We start from the raw sequence: 15,051 nt of genomic DNA, 5'->3' as shown, positions 1-15,051 counted from the left end.
CTGGAGCCTGTGCCCCGCAACAAGAGAGGCCGCGACAGTGAAAGGCCCACGCACCGCGATGGAGAGTGGCCCCCGCTTGCTGCAACTAGAGAAGGCCCTCGCACAGAAACGAAGACCCAACACAGTCAAAAATTAATTAATTAATTAATTTTTAAAAAAAGAACATATATTTAAAAAACAAACAAACAAACAAAAAAACCAAAGAAGGACATCAGCAACCACTACCATATTTGGAGGAAACATGAATTTGTAAGAAGAGATAGGAGGGATATTTGAAAAACAAAAATTTTTTAAATACTCAGTCTGCTTAATTATCTGCTGTCCCAGTTATGTTTATATCATCATGTGAGCTTAAGACAGCCTTTACCTCCTAGCTCGTACACAGTTGTATGAAAAGAATGGTACATAGTTCTATGGTACATACTGATGGTACACAGTTCCATGAAAAGAACGAACCTAGAAATTTCAGCTCATTAAGATTAGTGATCATAAGTGTGAAATAGCCTGATTCCAGGCATGTACTGGTGTATTCATGATCTATTTTACTCATCACATTTTGTTTGAAGGTTCCCTTTTCCTTTGGGGAGGAATGATGGTTAAGGCTGAGGAACTAGACCACAAATCACATTATGAACTTCCATATCACTTGGCACCTAAGCCCATAGTTTAGGGCTCTATTACTTGTCAACATGTTAACGCAAAAATAGTTTGTCACAACACTTTCAGCAGCCTAATTAAAAAAGATAGCACTTGGCTGAATATGCCACACTTTTTTAGCAGCCAATCTTTAGGCAAAGCAGGAAGGAGAAGGAAGCAGCAGGAGAAGGTAGGTGGTTCTTGGCACTCCCCTCAACAAGAAACAATGCATGTCGTGTACTTGTATAATAGGAGATAGCATTAGCTTTTCCAAAGCAGTTTTACTTCACACAGAATTTCACAAACAGAAGGAGAGTGGGGAGGGGAGGAGAGATAGAAACTACAAGATGAAGCAGGCAGGATGGCTTGCAAAGTAACCAGTTCAGAAGCTACTCTCTTCATGGCTAACAAAAAAAAGACCAAAAAAAAAAAAAAAAAAAACAGAGAGAGAGAGAGAATCATATGCAATATGCAACAGTAGTAAAGTACAGGAGGCCTTATGGTGAACATGACATTATTTGATAGAAGCCAGACTGGTATTTTTAAGAATTACATTCATGCATCCTTAAAATCCACGGCCTCATCACTTTCATCCTCATGGCTCTTTTCTAATAAGTAAGTGGTCACATATCTGACCCACTATTTCATGGCAGTGATTCAAAGAATCTTAACTTCTGATTATCAGTGGCACTAAAATGAATGGCCCCTGAACTCTCCCTTCTAAATTAGACATAAGCATAGTGCAAATCTAGAGCAGGTCCAACCATCACCAGTCTAGAGAACCATTAGGTCTTCAGGTCAATTTAGAGCTACTCTGAAGTTTACGGTCTTAGGCAATATATGCAAAATCGTGGTTAAAAACATGGATTTTTATAGGCACACTGGTCTTGAATCCCAAATTCACCACTACATATCCTCGGGCAAGTTACTGATTGGCTCTGAGCCTTTTCTCCACACCTACAAAATAACTGTTGTGAGGATCAAATGAATTACTATTGATGGGGGGAGGATATCCGCCATCAATACCCAAGCATCCCTGCACATTCTTGCTGGGTTTGCCAAGGCTGAAAGGCCCGACAACCCTTCAGCCAGGCCATTTCCCAAGGTTGTGTTCGTAGCAAGCGACCGAGATGATGAGGTACTAATATCACCCCTCCCCAGACAAAGAGCAGGCTTGCTTCTGCTTACCATAAAAGTGGGAAGTCCACCAAGCTCAGTGTTCCTCTCCTGTAATGCAACTGACTGCCTGGGTAGGCATCCATCCTGGGCTACCTCATGGGACTTAGGACTGTAGTGAACCAGCATGTCATGCTGACATTCTGGCTGCTGGTTCTGTAATGAATAAAAAACCATCTTTTGTCGCTGACCCAGGAGCCTTGAGTCCTCTGTAATCATCCGGGAAACAGCAACAGATGGGTAAGCAGGATAAAACCCCAGACCCTGCACGGTTCTTGACGATTATTGGGTTGGCCAAAAGGTTCATTCGGTTTTTCCTGTAAGATGGCTCTAGTAGCACTTAGTTGTCTTTAACTTCATTCGAAATAATTCTGTTAGATGGTACGTGACAGCTGTCATATCAGCATGCATTTAAAAAAAGACTTATTAAAATTGGTGAATTTTTGTGTAGCCATTTTAGTATTAAAGACGGAAGAAAAAAAGCAACATTGTCAGCATATTATGCTTTATTATTTCAAGAAAGATAAAAACACAACCAAAATGCAAAAAACGATTTATGCAGTGTATGGAGAAGGTGCTGTGAATGATCGAACATGTCAAAAGTGGTTTGTGAAGTTTCGTTCTGGAGATTTCTCATTGGACAATGTTCCACGGTCAGGTAGACCAGTTGAAGTTGATAGCGATCAAATCGAGACATTAATTGAGAACAATCAACGTTATACCACGTGGGAGATAGCCATCATACTCAAAATATCCAAATCAGGCGATGAAAATCATTTGCACCAGCTTGGTTATGTGAATAGCTTTGATGTTTGGGTTCCACAGAAGTTAAGCAAAAAAAACCTCCTTGACTGTACTTCCTCATGAAATTCTCTACTTAAACGTAATGAAAACGTTCTGTTTTTAAAACAAATTGTGACAGGCGATGAAAAGTGGATACTGTACAATAACGTGGAATGGAAGAGATCATGGGACAAGCGAAATGAACCACCACCAACCACACCAAAGGCCAGTCTTCATCCAAAGGTGATGTGTATATGGTGGGATTGGAAGGGAGTCCTCTATTATGAGCTCCTTCCGGAAAACCAAATGATTAATTCCAACAAGTACTGCTCCCAATTAGACCAACTGAAAGCAGCACTTGACGAAAAGCGTCCAGAATTAGTCAACAGAAAACGCATGATCTTCCATCAGGGTAACGCCAGACCGCATGTTTCTTTGATGACCAGGCAAAAACTGTTACAGCTTGGCTGGGAAGTTCTGATTCATCCGCCGTATTCACCAGACATTGCATCTTCGGATTTCCATTTATTTCATTCTTTACAAAATTCTCTTAAGGGAAAAAATTTCAATTCCCTGGAAGACTGTAAAAGGCGCCTGGAACAGTTCTTTGCTCAAAAAGATAAAAAGTTTTGGGAAGGTGGAATTATGAAGTTGCCTGAAAAATGGCAGAAAGTAGTGGGACAAAAGCGTGAATACGTTGTTCAATAAAGTTCTTGGTAAAAATGAAAAATGTGTCTTTTATTTTTACTTAAAAACCGAAGGCACTTTTTAGCCAACCCAATACATGCAAGGTACTTAGGGTAACAACTGGCACGTATGATCTTACTGGTTACTGAGAATCAGCTCTGGGCAGGCTTGAGCACTGCACTTGGTCAGTGAACCAAGGCTACCACCCAAGGATGAGGATGACCCAGAGGAGAGCCAGCAGGGCCCTGCACACAATGCATGGTTAAAACCATGTTGACGTTACCTTCACTGAACTAGACTTACACTCCAGAAACAGGACAGTAAAGTTAACTTGTATTTTCACCCTTAGCATTCAGCCTTAAACAGTCATCTTTCATGACTGCCAACTTTTCTTCTAACTAGAACCCAGATGTCATGTGTTTATGTTAGGGCAGATTCATTACAGCTCTCAATAACCTTTGACTCCCAGAATGTCAGAGCTGAATGGAACCTTGAAGACTTTATTTCAACTCCCTTATTTTACAGAATAAACTGACACCCAGAGAGAAAAAGAGATAAATGACTTGCCCAGCGTTACATTTTAAGAAGTAGTTAGCTTACTCTCTATATAACCTTTTTAAATTGCCAGAAACTCTTAAAAAAAATACAACTTAATAGGATCAGTTAGATATCCTATTTAGCTTATTTCAACTCTGTATAGCATGATTCTATAAAATAAGATGCACCCTGAAAACACGAAGCGGTGGTACTAAGATCAAAATGAAGTTTCTACTAGTTTATGGCAATATGGTTGATGACAGGTGTAGATAGGAAATGCTTTTAAATAAATCTTTCACATTCAGTCATTGATTTCCTATCCATTGGCCACCCTTCTGCATGTTACTTCTGTGTCCAGGCCATAGGATACACCATTAATAATATTTGCAGAAACAAGTAAAAACGATGGTGATGATCTTCAGGGCCGGAAACATGCAAGTGATAATAGATTATTTAAAGGGAGGGTTGAAAGCAGGGGTTTGTAATGTAACATTTTGATCCACAATTAGCTACAACAGAGCTGGTAGAAAGAGCATGGAGCCCTGCACAATTCCTACTTTAAGGTATAGCTAATGCCTCAATTCCATTTTATACAGAGATATGGCCACTTAAAGCTTCGTATTTGGTCTCAGACCTACTCGGCTTATATAAAAAATGGAGGATTTGGATCTCTCAGAAATTCACAAGACCATCTGAAAATGGTTTGATGAAGCAAGCATAGGATATACGGAGCAAGCCTGAGAATTTAGAGATCAGAGAACATGAGTTAGCCCTGCTTTAGTAAAACAAATACATGAAAAGCCAAACCACCAGCTTGGATAAAATCCAGGCCACTTTTATTTTTTTGCATTGTAAAATTATTCTTCCCTTTAATAGCTTGTTTAAAGACCATTAGCTACTCAACCAAAGGGGGGGGAAAATGCAAGCTAATGCACTGCCAATGAAAAACAAGCTGTGAGGTCAGCCCAAGAAAAGATTATTTCTACTCACAAACGTTCTGTGTACACACTGACTCTTCTGGAACACATTGATTTTGTAATGCAAGGTATTAGACTGCAGAGCATATTATTAGAGGAAATGCTTCTGCCAAATTTATTTTAAGCCATCTTAACTTTCCATAAGTTCTTGCCTTGAATCGTGGGCAATGTAAGTGAAGAGAAATTGAAGTTATGACACAAACTTCAAAAAAATGCAGTCTTACCTGTACAATCTGTAACCATGTGAAGTACTGCGGGACAAGAAAGTCAAGAAAATGACTAGGAGGAGGGCAGAAAGGGAGGAGCCTTAGGTCAGAGAAAGTAATCAACGTATTGAACCTGTAGCCTAGATCTTCAAAGACACAGCCCTCTACACTTGAGGGCTGCAATCATTCACAAGCAGGTTTAGGACAACATAGTACATACATGGACACCTTATACTGTTTTTTCCGAATCAATGACAAATGGAAAACACCTATGGTAAATGAGACATTAAACTAAGTTCTGTGCTTTGCTGAATTTCTCATCTGGTGTGAGAATAAAATCCAACTGGTCTTAACTTCAGTAGCTAGCCCGTATGGCACCTCTGTGTGAACTAGGAAAAGTGGTCCCCGGAAGTCACATTCCTGGGACTAGGCAAATGATTTGGTAAGTGATGTGACCTCTGTGGTCTCACACCCGTGAGCAGGGCCCAACCATACACAGCGGCCCTGGTCTCGATTACACATTTAAGTTCAAAATGTCAGTGTGCAGTCTACACAAGGTCTTGCTTTCTCCACATAGAATCTTCCTTAAGCAGCTTCAGCCAGCATAATATGCTATTAAGCCTTTGAGATTTTATCAGTGATTGATCTCGAAGCACATAAAACACCACCTCCAGAGTTGTCCCTCCCTCGACTGAACCAAAACGTGAAAAACGCCACCTGTCCAGCCCCAACAATTATCACTCATCTCCTGTTTTGAGGAAAAATCACCCACCTGATTGGGTCAGTAAATGGTTAGCTTAGAAGTTGCAGGGTGGAGATGGGTTGCCAGCCTAAAGCTACCCGAGTCCGCAAAGCTCAAGAAATTATATGCTTATTGCCGCGCAGCACAATAACAGCACTAAATTGATGTCTGGAAAGTAGTGGTTACACAATTTCTTTGGTAAATCTGTGTGGAGTGTAGGCCTTTTGCCCAAGTCGATTTCTCATACTTACCCACTCCACCCATCCCCAGCTCTATCACCTCATTAGTGTAGCCTGTTTTTTTCAATTTTAACCCCACAAATGTCTAAATAAGGAAACTTAATAGTTCAGACTTCTTTGTAAAGCTTTGCTCACCCAATTATCCACGTGCGGCAACTTAGAGTGTATTTAAAAGGCTAAAAAACACAGACACTTCAAGTACCAAATTGGCCTGTGTATGGAAATTGAAACTAGAGCTAGTAACATAAACTTAGTTGTATGCGTGTGTGTACCAAAGAGTTACATGAACCCTTTATCGACAGAATTCAAGAAGACGGTCCTTTGCCCAACTGTCTACAATTTCCCGGGGAGGGAAATTCTTGCACATAACCCCACTCCACAAATTGCAAAATGAAGAATGAGTGATTACCCAATTAGTGAGTGGAGCTAGAAGTCTTAATTTGGTCTCTTTTCTCAGCACATAGTAGCTGTTCTAAGGAGCCTCTCCACACTTGTACAGTCAAACTTTCCAGATAGTTCTACAGAATTAAAGACACAAGTGAACTTAACTGGAGCTGATACTTTATGATAGCACTTTATGTGGAGCAACTTTGAACGACATTTTACCGTTAATATAAAGCTGTATTTGTTTAAAGAGCTCGATGACATGTACATTAATTAGGCACACATGAGATTAAAAATCTGTTTTTTGAGGCAATTGGGGGTACTTGATTATGAATTGAGTGTTAGATGATACCAAGGAATATGTTAATTTTTAAAGACGTGACAAAGTCAGTAATTTTTATAGAGATGCACACTGAAGTATGCAGGAGTAAAATGACGATATCTGGGATTTGCATTAAAGTACTTTAGCAAGGAAAAAAATAAAGGATGGATGAAGCAAATGTTGAAAATCAAAATAACTACTCTACATAGTTAATGGTATAATACCCAATGGTGGTTCATTATACTATCCTGTCTACTTTTTAGTATGTTGAAATTTTTCATACCTTTTATTTAAAAAGCCTTATTAACTAGCCCATATTATAACTAAAGTGAAAACCCTATTTTAGCTCTTTTATTGATACTTTTAGCTAGGGGAAAGACCAACAAATTAAACGTAGATAAAAGTTCCTCATAATTTTGAGCAGATCTTTACAAAAAAGCATGTGGATATCTATCACAGAAGAACAAATAGATTTTTTTTTTTAAGGATTTTACCCAACATCTTTTCTCCCTTGGATGAACACCAGGATTGCCAGGTGATTGAATCAATAGCGTTTGCGAAATCATTCATTCCTAATGAAGTCGTAGATTCCTACCTAGGCCTGCCTGAATAGCCAGCTGAGAAACTCCTCACTTGCAATAGGCACCACGACATAGAGCCCTAGCAAGACAGAGAGACTGGAGGCCAATTTGCTGTTCTGTATCTGGTAGCAATGTAGCTGACTCTCTCGCTAAAGCAATACAGCAAAACCTTCATTAAACCAAAGCCTGTGTAAGTGGTGATTAGTAAGATTTTGCTTTCTACATTCTTTCATGAGAAAGGCACCAATACCCTTTTCCCCAGGCCACCTCACATAAAGCAAGCAAGGATCAGGATTCAGCTGAATGTCTGTTCAAGCTACAGCCCAAGTAAATCATTTAGACTGAAACAGATTCAGCCTGATCAGGTAAATAAGTTTTAAATTAGTGTGAATTGATTTCTTTCTACTACATTCATAATAAATAGCTATGTGAAAATGTATCTCAGCCTCCCTTTACATGCATCATTTTTGAGCTGTCTTCCACTTGAGTATCTTCTACAAGATGCCCACTTGGATATCAAGTATATAACTGTATTTTAAGTCATCTGTCCATCATCTTAGTTTCTTCAGTCATGAGACAAAAGAAAATATCAAACAGCCAAAATCTGACAGAAGGAATTGGTCTCTTCTGCATGGCAGACGGAATATAGGACCAGGAGAAAGTTGGGTCTTCAATAATCATCCTTACGGTGCTACTGATATCCAGAGCTAGTTAGTCAAATGTGCTGATTCATGTAAATTAGCATATATTATGTATGTACTATTTTCAGAGCATCCTGTTATTTACAGTGTTCTTTGAGACCAGGTTGGAAAAGAATATGATTTTACTTCAATGACATGTTGCTACTGCCAGAGCTCTTGACACTCAGAATGAAATCTAGGTGGATTACAATGTTAATTGTTCCAAAAAGGAACAAAAAAAGAGATTGAATAATTTTTCACTTTCAGAGTGCCTGAAGCATAATGACTCAGTACTATAGCTAACTTTGACAAGAGAACTGAGAACTTTTAAACTTATCTCTAGGTCAGACTCCTTAACACATCAGTGACTCAGTTTTCTTATTTGTACAACAGCAGTAAGCTGCCTGACAAGACAGAATTGTCATAGGTATGTAGTGAAGCTTTCTTAACAGAAATTTTAAATGCCTCAAATTGATACATGGAAAGAAAAGGATAGCCTGATTCTTTTTTAAAAAAATTACAGTGAAAAAAAAGTTAAACTCACATCTTGTATTCATTAAACAGAAAGAATTATTAGCAGAAGGACAGAATGTATAATCTTTCAAATGGACAAATGGAATTGGAGAGAGAATAAGCAATCAATCAGCACACAGCCATATTATGGTACTTTGTACAATAATAATCTTAGAACTATCAAATTGCAAGAAAGCCATTAAACTATCCAACCACAATACATTTGATTCAGGTAATGCAAGGGGTTAACAATAATGCTCTATATTTGCATAGCAATATAGAATTTCCTATATGCTTTCTCATTCATCACTGTGTTTTATCTAAACCACCTTGTAAAGCAAATCAGGAAAGCATTTATCGCTGACTGGCAGATGTTAATCAAGGGCTCAAACCTCTGGTATTAAACGGCTCATCAGAGATCACAAGCAACTAAAAGATAGAATAAATACCGGAACCCAGGTCCTTTGGTCCTCCATTCAGTATTCTTTAGCCAATAATCTGATATCTCCTATTAATACCAATAAGATGTTACTTAGGTCATCATCAGTTGTTTTTTTTTAAATTTTTATGGGAGTATAGCTGATTTACAAGGTTGTATTAGTTTCTGCTGTACAGCAAAGTGATTCAGTTATACATAGACATATATCCACTCTTCTTTAGATTCTTGTCCCATATAGGTCATTACAGAGTATTGAGAAGAGTTCCCTGTGCTATACAGTAGGTTATTAGTTATCTATTTTATATATAATACTGTGTATATGTCAATCTCTATCTCCCAATTTATCCCGCCTTCCCCCACTTCCGCCTTTCTCCCATGGTAACCATAAGTTTGTTTTCTACATCTCTGACTCTATTTCTGTTTTGTAAATAAGTTCATTTGTACCATTTTTTTTTTTGATAGTGGTTCCCCACATGGAAGTTCAGGCTGTGACATCACAAGAACCCAACCAAACAAACGAGGCAGTAAGGGATGAGATTGTCCAGCCAAGAAGTTTCTCGACTTTCAAAATTAGAGAAAGGACACAGAAGAATGTACAGATAGGTTCATTTGATGGAGCACACATTCTAAGAGAAAAAATGGCACATTTCTTTTTCAAAAAGCCTCTTTTCAACAATTTACACTCTCAAAATGTCTGGCCTATAGGGAAAGACTTCCCAGCTAATAATCATTTGTTGAGTAGCTCTGCACGCCAGCACCGGTCTGCAAGGTTTTCAAGAATAGGCATAAAGGTTTTCAAGAATAGGCATAAAGCAGGACCCAAGCACTTTAAAATCTTTTGGAGGTATGAGATCAGCATATAACATTCAGACCCACGATAGGAATTCAGAATAAGGAAGAGCCTTCAGTAAGCTGAAGTTTAATGGAAGAATGAGAGAATTATGAGGCACCAGCTGGACTGTGAGAGGCGGGTTAGATTTATAAAGGAGAAATATGGCGGACATTTCCAATTTGGTGAAGATGTTCAGGGTGGGTAGCAGGAAGGAGAGGCAATGGATCGGCAGGAGGAAACTGAGATGTAGAGAAATATGCCGAGTAAATGGATGAGCTAGGAAATGGATGAGTGGATGCACTGCAATTGGAATCCAGGTCTCTAACCCTAAACATCGAACTCTTATGCCATTCTGCTCCTCCTAACTGGTCTTCCTGCCTCCATTCTGGCATCCCTGTCCAAGAAATTCTCCACCGTTTTAAGTTTCTTTCTGAAATACAATTCAGCTCAGTCTCCTCCTTACATTTCTTCAATGACTTAGTATGGCTTTCAGAAAGAAGCTGAAACTCTAACATGGCATACAAATACCCATCATGACCTGGACTCAGTCTCTTTTCTAACAGGTCTACCATATGGAACCTTTGTTTCAGCCACTACCATCTATCCGCAGCTTCTTTACTGGACATGCTACCACGTCTCTCTACCTTTGTATTCACTGTTCTTTCACCCTTAAATGCCTTTCCCTCCTCTTCTTCAATTAATGCCTTATTCTTCAAGCCTTGGTGCAAATGTCACCTACTATGGTAAGCCTTTCCTTACCACACTCAAGCATCCAATTAGACTCAGATGCCTCTCCACGTTTCTATTATCACCCTGCTAATATATATTCCCATTGTTCCTTATCACACCACTCTGTAGTCATTAATTAACTTCCCTGTCTCCCTCACTAGACAATGGCACCTTTGTATCACCAATCTTCGGAATAATGCCTAGAACGTAGTATGTGCTCAGTAAGTGTTTGTGTCATACAGGAACACACTGTGCTCAGCCTTTATCAATTAAAATCAAAACATGATTTATCCAACTAAAAACAAATAACCAAATACTCAGGAAGTTACGTAAGAACCAGAACATTAACTTCCGTTATTTCAAGTTACTAATGTGACTCTACTATCTAAACAACCAAAGGTTTCAGGAATTATACAGAAACACAAAGTCAAAATGCAAAAACATCAAAGAATGTTAAGCCACTCTACACCATGGTATGTGTGTGAGGACTGCTGGTTCTACCTTAACACTAGCCTCTCTTAATGGTTAAGTCACTGCCTTAAATACGTGGGATTTAGGATGTCCCCTTCATGACACTTCTAGAGCTCTCTGTACTACTTGACTTGACAAAATACATTCCATGGTTGACATCAAATTACTAATTAAGATTCATGCTGTTTGATGACATGCTACAATCTGGGCCTAACCAGATAGTTACATAAAATACAAAGCTCTACTACTAAGGCATTATCCAAACTGTGATGAGTCCAAAACAAGGTTGCCTTCATTAAAAAGAACCAAAATAAAAGGGTCATTATGAGGATGCACAGATGAAGAAAATGGAAGTAAGCTTTGTCAAACTGATTTAATTAATCTCAAGCAGAAGTTGTTAAGGGTCCTGAAATGTCGCTCTGAAAAAATTCTAATACCCATCAAAAGGTTGAGGATATAAATGAAAGTAGTTCCTCTCTATAGAAAACATGCCTTCCTTCTCCAGTTTCCCAGAACAATGAGAAACTAAATGAAAACAACTGAATCACAAGCCTTATACTGTATGCATCCACTATACCATAGCTATCACTTTAAATTTTCTATGCAGTAAAAACTTTCATTTTAGCTAATACTATATAGATGTGTGTAATTAACCGCTTACTCCCAGACACACTATCTTCAGTATCTACCACTCATGTGGTCAGTGTTATTTCCCTTCTCCCTTGTCGGTGACCTCCTCCTCTCCCCAGTCTCTTCAAGTGGAATCAACTGGCATTTCCTTTACTCTCTCTCTGGTAACCCAAAAGTTCTTATTCTTCTATAGGAGACATATGCCTTTGAGAAACTGATGAAAACTATGGGGCCCAGAAAACTGAATGTACCTACATACACTCAATTTTTTCATATGATTTCAGTTTAAGAACCCTTATCCCCCATAATCACCTACACAAATAATTTCTACTACCATATGGCTCTCTTTTACAATCCCCCACAACTCCTTTACACACACACACACAAACACAATTAAGGACTACTACAGTGGTTAACAACATAATACTCAAAATAATAAAATTTAGTCTAGGTAAAGCTTTATTTTACCAGCAATATTTTAAGAATCCCAGATGAACTCCTCTCTACATGGCCTTAGAACATGTTGAGCACTTCAATAAGACAACTCAAAATAAGGAGTAAGGCATTTATTTTAAAAGTTTACCAAGTCTTATTATTTGGTCAACTTTCTTGCCTTAAAATGTGCTGAAATGTCTTCCTAAATTTATGTTTATAAACTCTGACATATCTGCTTGTAAAATCATGTAAGGCTCAAAAATTATTTTGAGTACAAAAGCAAGTTCCCATTGATATTCACAAACTCTTGGATTCAAATACTTGTTCTACTATATCAAGCTATACTCAACACCAAATAGTGTTAGCTAGGAACTGAAAGTGATACCATCTCATAACTATCTAGTTACCTTGTCAAAGCATAAAAGATGCAACAGGACAAATGACCAAAAGGATGGGAAGAATAGAATCAAGGTGTTATTACTAACAGACAGAAATAAGTGCTTTCTCTTGAGCTCACACATCCTACAAGTGGAAGGCTCTTGCTAGATGTACCAAACTCTTTGTGGAAACTATCAGTTCGCTTTTACTTTTGCTTAAACTTTTAATCACTGTTTAAACCAGTTTTGTACTGGATCCAAAAAGAAAAAAGAAAGAAACATGATCACTCTTTTACCGCAAACATAAAATTTCAACATCAGGATTTTTAAATACATTAAACTTTGGTAACACACTCACAAAACTTTTCTAAGTATTATAATAGGGGCACCCATTAACCCCCTGCCAGTATAGACAATTCACAAAGAGCTTGTGACTCAGTTCCTTCACTTGTAAATACCTGGGGGGAGGGGAGATAAGAGGACACATCAAGTAATTCTTAATTTGCCTCAACTTAGGGTGGAATTGATGAGACTTTAGACTGGTTGTTTTATTCTACCCCATTAGGTCCCTTTCCACATAATGGAAGGCTACATATTTCCTGTAACGATAACACTTCGGTCACTGTTTTCCAATCTGGACAGTTCATAATTGAAAGGCAAACAGCAGGCAAGGGAGAGAAGCACAACAGGTACATACTAAATGGCCAGATACCCTAAGAAAAGGCTTTAGTTATACGTCACTGCCTCCTTCCTTATTATAATCAAGTTGCTGGTTAAAACAGAAAACTAGATATGCAACATGGGGCTTGTGCTCCAGACCTAAACGAAGAACCTTCAGACGGAGTATTTGCTGAATTTGTGCTGGAAAACCATATCCCCTCTGCCACCCAAATTAGAAAGTTTATTGATAAATGTCTGCCTAATATTTGCCAGGGTTGGCAAAAATAGTCTTTGGCCAATATACTGTAAGAATTTGACCAGTTTTTAAGTTTCACTATTATTAAACCATTTTCCTATAAGCTGAAGGGGAAAAAAAAAAAAAAGAGGAACCGTTTTAACTGATGAGTTGAAGACACTCCAGTATTTCTCAATCTAATACCAGGCCCCATAGATTTCATTCCTCTGCACATGAACTCAGTGGCAGGAAATGGACTGCTCCCACTGGTGCACACACTCTCAGGACGGGGAGATTTGTGCCGTCTGCCTACTGCTTTTGAGCGTTCTTAATCAACTAACTGCAAGTACTGGACGACTCTGACGATTACACACACGACAGTTGGTGGTACCTCACCCAGCCTCTAACTCCCACGCTCCCCCCACTCTTCCAAAGAAATGTTTCTCGGAAGAGCACATGGAGCGGCAAGGGGAAAAAAAAAGCATGTAGGCGCCTCTTCCTTAGATATCTGGTCAAGTAGAAAGACTGGGGGCCTACGTTGTGTGTTTTTTGTTGTTGTTTTGGGGGTTTTTTGTAAGTCTGTGGGTGGGCTCCCAAGTAGTGGGACTGAAAAAAAAGAGCTAGGTTCCCCTGCCCGAACCCTAAGCTTTAAGAGGCAAAAACCCAGCAACTGACAAGGGTGGGAGGGGAATGGAATCGCGCAAAGAAGGTTCGCGCCCACAAGTTAGACAAACAACAGCCCCTAGCCGGTACTCGGGGTCTCCCCAAGTTGGGGTGGGGCCTTTCTCCTTCCCGCACCGCCTCCCGGGCTGCCAAGAGGGAGAAAGGGGTTAAGTGGAGAAGGGGGTGCTCTTCCGCCCCCACGCCGTCTCCGCGCCTCGGCGTGGCCGCTGCTTTAGCGGCTCCCGGAGTTGCACAGCGAGGTCGCGGTCACCCTTGGGAGGGGGCCCCGGGTCCCCCCGTGTTCAACGGCAGGAGGACCCCGGGGCCCTCGCTGTCCCCAAGGCCGGCGGGGGCTGCGGGAGCACTCACCAATTTAGGTTTGTTTTTCGTTTCCTCTTCGTTGGCGGCCCGGTTCCCCGCGCTCCGCTTGTTGCTTCGGCCCCCACCGGGTTCCTCGCCGCAGCCTCCGGCGCCCGACGCCGCCGCCGCCCCGGGCTGCTCCATCTTTCTCCGGCCCTGTCACCTGTGCCCTGGAACCCCACCTCTCCTCCACTGAGGAAGCCCCTCGGGGCGGTCCCGCTGCCCCGCGTGGATTCGGCAGCACCTCCTCCTGGGAGGGGGAGAGAGTAGGTCTGCCGAGTTCACGTCCCCGGGGCTCCCGAAGCGACAAGCCGTTGCCACTACTCTGCGCTGGGGCAAGCCCTGCCCCCGAGCGGCTGCAATTACCACGGTCGCCGCCGCCGCCGCCGCCCTCAGGGTGGTGTTTAGGGTGGAGGGAAAGTAGGTGCCTATCTCTTTAAGAGGGCCTCCGCACACGTGATTCATCAAAGTGCCTGCAGTCCGCCGCCCGGGCGCGGAAAGCTGCTTCCTACTCCCGCTGCCGAGCCGGCCGGGCTACTGAGCATGCCCGGCGCGGCGACAGCTGCCAAACGAGAGGACTTTAAGCTGCGGTTAAGCACTGATTTCCCTTCCTAGGGGCCTAGCGTGAAATGGGAGGGAACTAGCCAAGAGAGAGGAGGTGTAGCCCATTTTAGAGATGGGGACACTGAGGCCCGGCAGGATTCACGTGTGAGTTTCACCTGAGTCTCCGCTTCCACTCGTGTAGGCCAGAGCACCT

The 15,051-nt window shown here is 40.8% G+C and overlaps 1 protein-coding gene across 2 annotated transcripts in view; it reads right to left on the bottom strand.

Annotated features, from left to right (window-relative positions):
• DIAPH2 (diaphanous related formin 2) overlaps positions 1-14,707 on the bottom strand; it is an 859,779-nt gene extending 845,072 nt beyond the window's left edge. Inside the window, exon 1 of one of the 2 annotated variants that reach the window (XM_068532463.1) lies at positions 14,304-14,707. In XM_068532463.1, coding sequence (XP_068388564.1) covers positions 14,304-14,438 — 135 coding nt within the window. In that variant the 5' untranslated portion in view covers positions 14,439-14,707. The remainder of the gene's footprint in view (positions 1-14,303) is intronic. The other variant, XM_068532464.1, reaches the window with a different exon arrangement.
• Positions 14,708-15,051: the final 344 nt, after the last annotated feature.

This window comes from Eschrichtius robustus, chromosome X (assembly GCF_028021215.1).
Source record: "Eschrichtius robustus isolate mEscRob2 chromosome X, mEscRob2.pri, whole genome shotgun sequence".
NCBI classification, from domain to species: Eukaryota; Metazoa; Chordata; class Mammalia; order Artiodactyla; family Eschrichtiidae; genus Eschrichtius; species Eschrichtius robustus.
The sequence above is the reverse complement of the archived record's forward strand: the minus strand, read 5'-3'. Positions and strand labels throughout refer to the sequence as shown.